The following is a 12936-nucleotide window of genomic DNA, read 5'->3' on the forward strand; positions in this document are numbered from 1 at the left end:
AACTAGTTTGCATAAATTGACCGAAACGGGTCAAACCTTATCATTTTTATCTCAAAATCCAGAATGTGTTTAGTATACCCATATTATACAAGTCTTCAAACTTGTCGGGTCTAAATCACATTCTATCCGGTCTTCGCTTAATCGTGCGTTTGAACCGTATCGTCCTTAAAGTTAACCGGTCTAAGCTTAGGCTTAATTAAAGACCCGTTAGGAATCTAATAGGTTATTAAAAACCTTCGTTCCAGATTTAGGAGCCCAGTAAAAGCTATCTGTACTTGCTTGGTGGTATACGGCTGGGATTGAATTTATATTTAGCTCAGGTAAATACTTTTAACTTATTTTCCCTATACGGGCTTGGGTTACGGTATATAGAATACCGCTTGATCGAGCATCAAATCTTACATCCTTGGGTGGTTAATTGAATAGTTTGATCGGCTCGTTTAAACAGTCTTGTCCTTCAGTTTATCGGGTAGTGAAACTAGCTTTGCTTTTACCGGTCGCAACCGCAACCGCTGAAAGATGTTTTTCGAAATTGAAGCTTGTCAAGACAGATTTACGCAATCGAATGCGCCGGAATTTTTGAGCAATGCTATGGTTTGTGCGGTCAAAAAGGATTTTTTACATGAAGTAAAAGACGACGATGTAATGGAACGATTTCAAGCTATGAAAAAAAGAAGAGGACAAATCTATTAGGTATTTGTTTTACTTTATTTATTTATTATCGTTTTTTAATATTGTATGATTGCATGGTGAAAAAAAATTGGGATACCCCTGAGTTAATGTTCTAGTTCCGCCACTAATGGGGCGTGAAGAGGGGATGACAAAGCCTCTCCAGGCCCCAAACACCACCCCACCCTCCACGCCCCAAAAGTATTGCCCCTCTTGATGGCAAGATCTCTATAGGTGTTGCCCCTTTCACCAACTTGATTTTTGAAGCTTTGCCTTTGCCCTTCACCACTCCTTCATTTTTTGATGTGGAGGGCAAAGTCCACATGGTCTATGTGACACCTACATGGTAAGGTGGAGGCTTTGCCATAAGATTTGGACTTCGAAATTTCAGGAATTTAGATGTATCTTGACCATTGGATGAGTGCGTTTGATGGTTGAGATCATCTTGGTGGCATTTTGGTAATATATGTGTCTTAAAAACAGACTAATTTAATTATTTTGGGGTAGATGTGTCATTAAACTTGTTTTAAATAAAGAAATAACTATCATACCACAACTTTCCACCTTTCTCACGAGTTTCTCTCTCTCTCTCTCTCTCTCTCTCTCTCTCTCTCTCTCTACCTTCTCTACTCTGAAACTACTGTGTTCTACGTGTGTTACTAACTGCTAAAACACAACGTCAAGACACCGGTGTGTTTTATACTTTTATGTGTTATTTAACTTATTTAAGAAGACGCTGGTGTGTTTTATATGTGTTACTAACAACTAAAACACAGCGTGAAGATTTTTTCATGATTAAATTCCATGCTTATTGTAACAGACTCATATGCGAAATAAAACACAACGTATAGTATTATTTTTTTTTTCAAAAAATAACTGATAAAACACAACGTCAAGAATTTCTTCATATTTAATCCAAAACCATGACTACTACAACAGAAAGAATTTATTCATGATTAATCTCATTCCACTCATAATGAAATAGAACACAACACTTAGTATTCAATTTTTTTTTTCAAAAACTAACAGATAAAACACAGCGTCAATCTTCATGTTTAATCCAAAACGAATGAACTGTGAATGTAAAATGGTGATCATCCAAATATAAAAGATAACTGTCATATTTTGAATTCAAAGATGGTATTCACTTTCCACAAAAAATCTTATTTTTAGTTTAGGAGAAAAAATCTTCCAAAATTAAAATAATTAAGCAATTGCAATTATGTCCTTTTGTATAAAATAACTAAATACCATATGTTAAACGAAGAATATTTCTTACACTTTGTAGAAAAAATTGACTTTATAACAAACTCCTACCCTATAACAAATATATTTAATCGAACATTAATAGATCCTAATTACCTAAAATGATTTGAAGTGACTAAAATTGCTAACCTTGGTTACGTGGGGTATAACTATAACTAGAGTCTCGATTAGGAAAAACTCACATGTAGTGTTATAAATTAAAACTAAAAACAATTGGTATATTGACTATAATGTTTCACTTATTTTGTTCTTATCTTTTTTTAAACGGCCAACGACTACTCGAAATAGACTACTGACAAAATTCACTATATTGGGATACACCCGTCTTCGAATCGGGGGAAAACTCTCATCTAGGGCCGAAGCCCGTGAACACTTGCCCAAAGGCACGACAATGCAGTGAGATAAAACTCGTTAAGTTCAAGGATCGAACTAGTGATCTCCACCTACTCGTCTAGTCTCTCATCATCACCCGGTGGCACTGAAACTAATGGGGGGAAGCCGGAAACAAACCTGAGTCACTTGAAACACCATGTCACTCCTTACAATTCCGCCACCAGCTCATTGGCAACTTGTTCTCATCTTAAAAACCGAACTTTTTGTTCATTTTCTTTTTTTTTATTTTATCCAAAAACAATCAATCAAATTCTAGCTGAAAACCGATCATATTTAACACCGATCTCATTTGTCAGAAAGTGAATCCAAACCATGAGCTGAAACACAAGTTTAATTCGATTCGAATGGCCAAAATGAATACACATGTAGTAAATGAGAAAAGGACAAAATTTGTAGAGTTAAATGCAGCCCATCATGTGTCTTGCCACTGACCCAATTCAAGAATAAGCCACATATCCCACATGCCTTTGACCAAACTATATTAAAAAAGGCCCAGTCTCAAACCATAGTCGGGTTAATGGGTCACACAACCCGACTATGGTTTGCTTCACTCTTTAACTTGGGTGTGAATTCATGTTGAATCGTGTTAGATTGAATGGCTTTTCTCTTTTATAAGTTTTATAATTATAATTTTAGGTTTTAGCTCAGCTCAGTCTGAGTTCATCATGTTAGATTAAATATTGGTTATAGAACATAAAAGCATCCGTTAAACACTTGCTCGACTGAATACAAGTCGTCAGGATTGAGTGTATGATTACACATAAATGTTAAACTTCTTCGATTTCATCTAACGCATAGTTGTTTGTTGACACATTTGCATAGTTGAGTTTGTTAAACCGCACAACAACTGGATAACGAGAGTTTGGGTCCTGCACGTTATATGATAGGATAGAAAAGTTAATGTCTTGAGCTTAAATAGATGAAGAGCGCATGACGGGTTTTCAGATTTACCTGATCAACGGTCACAACTGATCCAACACTGTTGCACCAATATGACTCCTTCCTAAGAATTCTAACCTGCTCATAAATTAATATAAGTCGGTTTCATGAATAGTACTCATGCCAAATGTTTTTTTAAGTTTCATTCCGCCCCTAATACTATAAATAATATACATTTTTGCCCCATTTAAATTTTTTATAAAATTATTTTTCTCTAATAAATTGAATTCTTAACTTAAAAAAAAAAAACATATTTGCATTTGTCTTAATTTTTTTCTCTACATTCCGATATAAATTTTATTGAAAACAAATTTATTAGGAAACTAGGGAACAATGGGTAAAACATGTAAAAAAACTCATAAAAATTCATTTTTACGTGTAAAAGAGTTCTTTTTTACATGTAAAAAGTTCACTTTTACCTATTTTTTTCAGAGTTTTTGCATATAAACACATGTAGAAGTCGTTTTAATTAAAAAAAAAGGTTAAAAACAAATTCATTTTTTATTTATTTGAACGTCGTCTATACGTGTTTATATGCAAAAGCTCCGAAAAAATATGTAAAAAAAGAAATTATTATGAGTTCCCGGGTTCCCTACTTTTTGTGGTTCTCGAATGAACCTCTCTCTACAAAATAACTTAGGGCTGACAATTTAATTCGGGTTTGGGCTTAGGATTGACGGGGCCGGCTCAACTCAACCCTACAGAAATACCCATCAACCCGAACACGACAAAAATACCATTCATGCCATTATGCACTCCAGTGGCGTACCCAGGAATTTTTCCATGGGGGTGCGGAACATTTTTAAAAATTTTAGGCCCGTAGGTATATAAGTAAAAAAATCGGTTCGTATCGGGTCGGGTCGGGTCATGTAAAATAAACGAACATCAAACTAAATTTATATAATCATCAAAAACATGTCAAACCTTGTTACAAACATAATTAAAACGTCGACGCCCTACGGGTTTTCATTTTTTGAAATCTATCCAAAATATCATCTAAAACTAATTTCTTAAGCAATTCTCTCTTTATATAACATAAGTTCATCGCTCCATAACATAATGTTTCAATTTTAACTTTAAACTATTCAAGCCCTAGAAATTATAAGATAAGTTGTAATCACACTAAAAATATATAAACAACATAATCAACCTAAAAATATATAAACAACATAATCACCCTAAAAATCATCTAAACAACCATAAACAGCGTCAAAACACATAAAATTTCAAACCTATTTAACAACTTTATTACTTTTTTTTCTCCTATAATATCAACCAAAATCATCAAAATAACAAAGAAACTTACCCGTGTTCGGATTCTGGTTAGATTTGGTGTCAAATGACGGTGGTATGGTGGCTGATTACGGTGGTTGCCGGCTGCTGGACTGTTGTCGCTGGGTGATGTTGTTCGTTGGCAGTGCAGGGACGCAAGAGAGAGAGAGAGAGAGAGCGGGAGAGAATTTCTAAAGGTTTTGTGCTTTAATTATTTTATTATAGTTTGAAATATTGTTGGGTTTGGCTAATGGGCTAAGACTTAGTGGGCTAGCTAGTTAGGAGTTATAAGTGGGTAAAGGTATGGGTATTTGGGTTTAAAATATAAATTGATAACACTTTTTACCTAAGGGGTGCGGACGAAAAATTTCAAGGTTGCGGTCGAAAAATTCCAAGGGGTGCGGACGAAAAATTCCAAGGGGTGCGGACGGGATTTTCGACGGAATTTAGCACTAAATTTTTTTTTCCCCGGGGGTGCGCCCACCCACCTTGGGTTGACTTTAGGTCCGCCCTTGATGCACTCCCAAGTCCCAGATATGACCCAACAATCTGATTCATAAAATGGGTGTCTGGTCAACGGATTATCGGATTAGTTTTCAGCCCGTTGACCCAAACCCAACCCACATAAGTTTTTAAGAAGTCGAATATACTTGGTTTCATCTTGATTTCCAGAGGACCCATATCCATATTCCACCCATTAAAACCCAAACCCAAACCAAAGCCCAGTCCGTTATCAGGTCAATGTCATGTTAGCCCATTTGACCCATAATTTCATCTTGACTTCCGGTGGATCCATATCCATATATTCCACATTTCCACCCATCAGTTACAAATCAATCTTTTTTTTTCTTTTCTTTTCTTTTCTTTTTTTTTTTTTTTTTTTTTTTGCCAATGATCTCTAGATTAAGTGGAAGACGTGCTTCAGGTTCAAGTCCCACTTAGTGCAGAGTGAGGCACTGGTGGGCAATGAAAGAAGAACACATGGATACTTGGGTTTGATCATTGAGCCAAACGGGTTTTACCGGTAATTTCACCATCGTGCCTACGGCCGGGTGGGTTACCGGGTTTCCCCGGAATTGGCGACAACTGAGTTTGGTGGTTTGTAAGTCATTTTATAAGCAAGAAGACGTGGGCTCTAATCCTGGCGTCCTCAGGTTTAGTTTTTTTTTTTTTTTTTTTTTTTTTTTTTTTTTTAACTCATTTTCATATATTAAAACATTTTATATATTCTTTTTAAAAAACTTATATTTAAGGAGCCCAAATTTTTTATTCGCACATGGCCCAAAAAATTTCGAAGATTTTCAGAGACAACCCTGCTGCTGCTTAGGCTATATCATTTTGTTAATTAGCACAAATACCTTGGTTCCTCTCTTGGGTCCAATGGGAAGTGGTGTAGTCTTATCTTCCTCAGCAGATATAGCACCAGAAGCTGGTTCTTCTGCAGCATTCACAACCATTCGAGAGTTCCTGGTGTTGTTGGAAAAGAACATAACCTTAACCATGGTGGACTTGTGTGTGTTTGTTTGGGTGGTGATGATGTTTGGTTTCACCACAAATCCAGTAGGAGTGGATGCAATGTTGCAGAAAGCCATATCAAATGTGATTTGTTAAGATATGAAGACGAACATCTGCAAGGTTAATGTTTATGTTGGTGTGTCATTTGATCGAACCACTAGATTGTTGCCATGTGTGCAGCACATATTTTGTTTTGATAATGCAACTTATTTTTTTTTATAGAGGTTAGACCCATTGGGCTTTATCTACAGTTTTAAATCAGCCTATTGGACTATATGTAAGTAGAAGTGTGCAAAAAAACCGGTTAGTGGTTAATTTTAGCTGCCAGTTAGTAATTGATTATGAATATTTAGTACAGGAACCGGTTTTTTAACCGGTAGACTGGTTAACCAAAAACTTTTAAAAAGACAAAAAAGCGGTTAATTAACCGAAAGTAACCGGTTATTAACCAGACCAGTTAAAAAAATAACCGGTTAAAGTAAAAAAGTCAAATTAACCGGTTAACCGAACCAGTTATTGAAATTAACCAGTTTGTCTATTATCTAGTTTTAACTATAAACCAGAGTAGTATACAGTATAAACCATTTTTTTTCAAACCAGTTCCCGTTTGGATCAAAACAAAAGTAAAAACCGGTTTTGTCCAAACTTGTTTCCAAGCGGAAAATGATCAGTTCGGTGTCTAACTGGTTTATGCTAAAACGATTTCAATACCGGCTCCCGAACCAATTATATTTACACCTCTAATATAAATGAGTAAAATTTTAGTTATAAGTAAAGCTGATTTATTGGGTTGAAGCTTGAAAATGTTATTTACTTCAAAATTGTTGAACTATAACATGTATAGTTTTTCTCTTAAACTTATAAACAGCCTTTACAACTAATTGTCCCACAAAAATAGTGCAAGTTCCTAAAAGTATTTGATTTCAGAATGAATTCTATTGAATAACAATACCCATTATATAGGAATAATACAATCGGTTAAAAAGGAAACACAATAATATACAATTAACAAGGAGCACAATCTATTCCTAAAATTAAGTATTCTTCTGGAATATTATACGGCTAAGACTCCCCCGCAGTTTGAACGCGGGAAGGTCCAACCCTCAAACTGGATCGGAAAGACTAAAATAGCTGGCGAGAGAGGCCCTTCGTGAATATGTCCGCATAGAGCTGAAGGAACATGTAATACTCGAATGTGGCCGATTCGGACTTTCTCACGAACGAAGTGGATGTCAATCTCTACATGCTTCGTGCGTTGATGTTGCACTGGATTATCTGAGAGGTAGACAGTGGAGACGTTATCACAATATACAATGGAGGCTCTACGCAGAGGAGTATGTAGTTCTAATAATAGGTTGCGCAACCAAGTTGCTTCAGCAACGGCATTAGCAACGCCTTGGTACTCAGCTTCAGCACTTGAACGTGACACAGTGGGTTGCCGCTTCGAAGACCAGGACAATAAATTGTCACCCAAAAATACACAGTACCCACTCAGATAATTCTATTGAATAACAATACCCATTATATAGGGATAATACAATCCGTTAAAAATGAAACACAATAATGTACAATTAACAAGGAGCACAATCTATTCCTAAAATTAAGTGTTCTTCTAGAATATTATACGGTTAAGAGTTCCAAGTAGACAATAGGTGAATTTTTAAAGTAGATTTGAGGAGAGTGTATGTTTGTGGTTAAAATATCAAAAAGCAGGATGTGATGTCACTTATTTTGTGTTATGAAAGTCACTGTCAACGATAATAATCAATATCATCTCTTAAATTCACTAAGGTGGTGTTTGTTTTTGAAGAGGTAAAGGTCTGCAGTCTGCGGACCACATCTGCAGGCATCTGCAGGAGAAGAGGTGGACCAAAGGTCTGCAGTCTGCAAGGAGAAGAGGGTTTGTTTTTTTATTCTACAAAAAGATCTTCTCAACACACACTTTACACACACAAACCTCTTGTTCTCTCTCTGCATCACCACCGCCACAACCATCTGCCTCACCAAGCACCACCGACACCACCATCTGCCTCACCAACCTCTTTCCTCCCCCACCAACCCCCTCGTAACCACCAAGCACCACCGCCACCACGAAGCCAAGCACCACCACTTCAGCCACCGTCAACCACCTCCACCGAAACCCTAATTTCACCATCTTCAAGGGTTTCGATTTGGGGGTTTCTGATGAGAGAGAGAGAGAGAGAGAGATCAAAGGAGGAGAGAGATCCAGAGAGAGAGAGAGTACGAGGAGAGAGAGACAGCGGTGGTTACGGTTCCTGTGACAACGACGGTGATGATGATGATCGATGAAGATGTTGATGAGATGATGATGATAATGATGATGATCGACGAAGATGTTGATGAGATGATGATGATGATCGATGTAGATGTTGATGAGATGATGATGATGATCGATGAAGATGATGTTCGACGACGACGATGATGATGATAACAGATGATGACGGCGCTTTTGATGGTGGAGGTGATTGGGGGTGTCGGGTGGAGGAGATGGGTGAACGTGGGGGTGGCGGTGGTGGCGGAGATGTGGTGGTGGAGGTGGTGGTGGTGGCGGGGATGTGGGGGTGGAGGTGTGGAAGAAGAGGTGAGAAGAGGTAAAGGTTTGTGCCAAGAAGACTTGGGTCAATGTTTGTGCCAAGAAGAGGTCTCGCAGACCTCTTTTAATGAAATGTCTGCGAGAAAACAAACATGCTTCAGACATGAAACGTCTGCGCGCGTCTGCGCGACGCAGACATAGGTGGCCAGAAGTGCTTCTGGCTAAAAAAGAAACACCACCTAAGAAAAGATTAAGAGGAAAATCTTAGGTTGATCATATATTAAAAAAAAGGTATTTTATGATTTCTATAGTTAAGAACATAAGATAATGTGTTACATTAGTTCCCCACGGGTGCTACTAAATACATCCCCTTTTTACTAATTATACCCCCTCTCATATTTTATTATTTTTTTTTGTATTTTTGTTGTGTTTTTCTTATTATATTTTATTATCCTTTTGTGTTTTTTTTATTGATATTATTTACAATTAGTAATAATAATGTATTATTATTATTATTATTATTTATTTTTATATTTTTTTGAACAACACACATGATTATATTCAAAAGATAATTTAATTTGTTTTCTAGTGCCTTTCATATCAAGTGAATTCAAAAGATGCATCATTATATTCTTTTTTATTTCCCTATTTGTTACATGAGATTCTTATATTGTTCTATCACTATTTTTATTTCATCATATTGTTACCTCTCGTTTTTTAATCCAGAAAGCCATTCAAAGAGCTTTATCATAAATTTATGTATTCATAAATACATAAATTTACTTGTTAAAAGAGTGATCTACTTATGCTTCATCATATCATTCAGAAAAGCTAAAGAGATGTCTGGGTTTTCAACGAATCAGGTATAGTTTTTAATTCCCATATTTCATGTTTCAACTTAGTTATATAATCTAGTTAGGTTAAGGGTCTTGTTTTAGTTTAAATGAGTTTGTTTGGAAAATAACTATATTGTATAGTTTAAATGAGTTCGTTTGGCATACCAAATTTCATTTCATTATAATCCATACGGAAATTCTTTGATTTATAACTAATATTAGTTCACTTTTAGGTATTCAAGTCTCGTGAAAAGTTGATGGAATGGGTTAGAAACACCGGACGTAGCCTTAGTTACGCTATTGTGACTAAAAGATCGAAAACGAAAAATGGCTACGTGTCTAAAGTTGTACTTATGTGTGATCGTGGTGGTGTGTATAAATCAGTTAAAGAGTCAAGTAAAGCAACCGGCAGTAGAAAGATTAACTGCCCGTTTGAAATGGTAGGGAAATATTCAAAAGAGAATGGTTATTGGACGTTAAAAGTCAAACATGGTGAACATAATCATCCACCCGGAGAATATATGGAGGGACACCCAATCTTCAAACGATTGAAACCTAATGAACACCAACTGGTCGCAGAGTTGACGGGGAAGCATGTGTTGCCAAAAGATATTTTAGGTATGATTAAGGAGTGTGATGAAAATAATGTCTCTACGATTAAAAACATATATAATGCACGTGATAAAATTCGAGCAAAGGAGCATAAAGGGAAATCTCTGATGGAGATGCTAATGTCTCATTTACAAGATAAAGGGTATACTTTTGAAATTTCTACCAATAAAGTTTCAAACAAGTTGGAAAACTTATTCTTCATTCATAAAATATCATACAAGTACTTCCTTGATTTTCCACATGTGTTGCTTATGGATGCCACGTACAATACGAACAAGTATAAATTGCCTTTTTTTTTCAAATTGTTGGCGTAACTTCTACCAACAAGACAATTTCCATCGCTTTTGCAGTTATGCATAAAGAAACAGAGGAGAAATATATTTGAGCATTAAACTATTTGAAATCAACTCTAGATAAGAACGTGCAACCACGCGTTATAGTTACGGACAGGGAGTTAGCTCTGATGAATGCATGCGAGAAAGTTTTTCCGAATGCTACCCGATTACTTTGTAGGTGGCACATATCTCAAAGTATATTTAGAAACTGCAAAGAATCTTTCACCACGGAACGTGATTGGAATTCCTTCAACGTAATGTGGAATGTGCTCGTTGAATCTCAAACATGGACATCATTCCTCCAATATTACAAGCAACTTCAGTCAATGTTAATCCATCATCAAGGTATTTATTATTACTATTACCCTATTATTATTGTTGTTGTTGTTGTTGATATTATTATTATTATTATTGTTTCCATCATCATCATCATTATAATCTTGCAGATGTTTTGGATTACTTGAATAGTACTTGGTTAAACAAGTATAAAGAAATGTTTGTGTTCGTATGGACTAACGAATGCTTGCATTTCGGAAATCAGACAACTAACAGAGTTGAAAGCCAGCATGCCAAGTTAAAAAGATTCTTGAATTTAGCAAATTGTACCTTAGATAAGTTTATTGGTCACGTTGATGAAGTAGTGAACTCGCAATATACAATAGTTAAAGATAGTTTCGAAAAAAGTAGAACCGTTGTAATGCATAAACACAACCTACCAATGTTGAAGCTATTACGTGGTTTTATTTCTCATGAAGCACTTGATATAATAATAGCAGAGCGTCGTTTAAATCGTTCACATTGTCGTTGTCAAGTTCGTAAGTGTTATGCATTACCTTGTGCTTGTGAAATCTCAAAGTATAAGAAAGCAGGTCAGTATATTAAACTAAGAAAATATAAATTATCAAAAAGTTTTTTTGGTAATATTTAAAAGCTGACAACTTATGCTTCAATGCAGGTCAATCTATTCCTTTAGATTCGGTCGATGAATTTTGGAGGAAACTCGAGTTACCAGTACACTGTGAGGATATTACTTGTGACGTCGAGTTGGAAAGTTTTAAAAAAGCCTTTGATAATCGATCCAAGCCTGGAAAGAAAAGTTTACTACCAAAGTTAAAAGAAATAACCAATCCAAGCATACGTTTTGTTGAAGAACCTGATGTTAAAGAAAATACTCGTGGACGACCAGCTACAAAATCCAAACAAAAAAACCGAACCCTGTAATTGCTAAACATCCCCTTCAACGAAGCTACTCCCAAAAGCTCCACGGCACGGTCCATTTGGAAACTCCCAAGATCATGATTACACTCAAGAGCCTGCAAGGCATAATTCATTTACGAACTATCAAGAGCAAGATTACACTCAAGAACCTGCCAGGCATAGTTCATGGGGTTAAACCAAGATCAAGCATCACAAGTGATACACAAATATATTCATCTAATTCCAAAAATCTTCCATGCATATGTTACACGCATACATAACGTATTAGGTGATGGAAATTGTGGGTTTCGGGATGTAACACCCCGTGTTTCGAAAGTCAAAGTCAAAGTTAAGATTGAAGTCAAAGGAAGAAAAGATCGCTAATTGCGATCTGTCACTCCGTGCTCAATCCTTGCTTTGACCTCTTTGACTTATAGTTAGTTTAAATTACCGAAGTGCTGCCGAAGTGTCTCTGGCCTGTAAAATGCTTTCAGATCAATAAACTAGACAATTAAAAGTGAATCAAGCTGTTACAAAGTCTAATCAATGAATTCCACCTCTGATTAGACCGAGAACTCTTCTGATCGACTCGTTTTGGTCGTGAAAACGATCCTACAAATACAGAGCTTTCTTGGCTAACATTGTAGTAGCGGAGAAGGAAAAGAAAGGCAGACCGGGAGTAAACGATGTACCAGTGGTCCGTGAATTTCCTCAGGTGTTCCCTGATGATCTTCCTGGATTACCTCCAAGTCATGATATCGACTTTCGTATCAACCTCATTCCTGGAGCTAACCCTGTTGCTAAAGCCCCTTATCGACTCGCGCCGTCCGAAATGCGTGAACTCTCAAACCAACTCCAGGAATTACTTGAGAAAGGGTTTATTCGCCCGAGCACCTCTCCTTGGGGCGCGCCAGTCCTCTTCGTTAAAAAGAAGGCTGGGTCGTTCAGGATGTACATCGACTATCGGGAGTTGAATAAGTTAACTATCAAGAACCGCTATCCCCTGCCTCGTATCGATGATTTGTTTGATCAGCTGCAAGGTGCTACGTGTTTCTCAAAGATCGATCTACGCTCAGGCTATCGTCAGTTGCGCATTCAGGAGGAAGATATACCCAAAACCGCTTTTCGCACTCGTTACGACCATTATGAGTTCGTTGTTATGCCTTTTGGTTTAACCAACGCACCCGCGTTTTTCATGGATCTGATGAATCGCGTGTGTAAGCCATTTCTAGACCGTTTCGTCATCATGTTCATCGAAGATGTCTTGATCTATTCCAAATCAAAAGCCGAACACGCGCAAAATCTACGTTTGGTACTCGAGCTACTCCAGGGGAATCGACTCTATGCC

At 36.7% G+C, this 12936-nt stretch overlaps 2 protein-coding genes across 3 annotated transcripts; one reads left to right on the forward strand and one right to left on the reverse strand.

Moving 5' to 3' along the window:
* Positions 1 to 2996: 2996 nt before the first annotated feature.
* On the reverse strand, positions 2997 to 6157 carry LOC110871274 (photosystem I reaction center subunit IV A, chloroplastic). Of its 2 annotated transcripts, XM_022120126.2 has the most exons (3): positions 5898 to 6157; positions 3280 to 3345; positions 2997 to 3197 (listed from the first exon to the last, which is right to left on the reverse strand). In XM_022120126.2, exons 1-3 carry the CDS (start codon positions 6129 to 6131, stop codon positions 3096 to 3098), a joined length of 402 nt encoding a protein of 133 aa, XP_021975818.1. In that variant the 5' UTR covers positions 6132 to 6157; the 3' UTR covers positions 2997 to 3095. The 2 variants fall into 2 exon arrangements, with proteins under 2 accessions (XP_021975818.1, XP_035845580.1); XM_035989687.1 differs by lacking the exon at positions 3280 to 3345 and having other exon boundaries at positions 5898 to 6139.
* A 2336-nt stretch (positions 6158 to 8493) lies between these two features.
* Positions 8494 to 11612, forward strand: LOC110925532. The gene is made up of 5 exons (XM_022169489.1): positions 8494 to 8598; positions 9678 to 10198; positions 10570 to 10736; positions 10838 to 11260; positions 11347 to 11612. Exons 1-5 carry the CDS (start codon positions 8494 to 8496, stop codon positions 11610 to 11612), a joined length of 1482 nt encoding a protein of 493 aa, XP_022025181.1.
* Positions 11613 to 12936: the final 1324 nt, after the last annotated feature.

The sequence above is a fragment of the Helianthus annuus genome, chromosome 1 (assembly GCF_002127325.2).
Source record: "Helianthus annuus cultivar XRQ/B chromosome 1, HanXRQr2.0-SUNRISE, whole genome shotgun sequence".
NCBI lineage: Eukaryota > Viridiplantae > Streptophyta > Magnoliopsida > Asterales > Asteraceae > Helianthus > Helianthus annuus.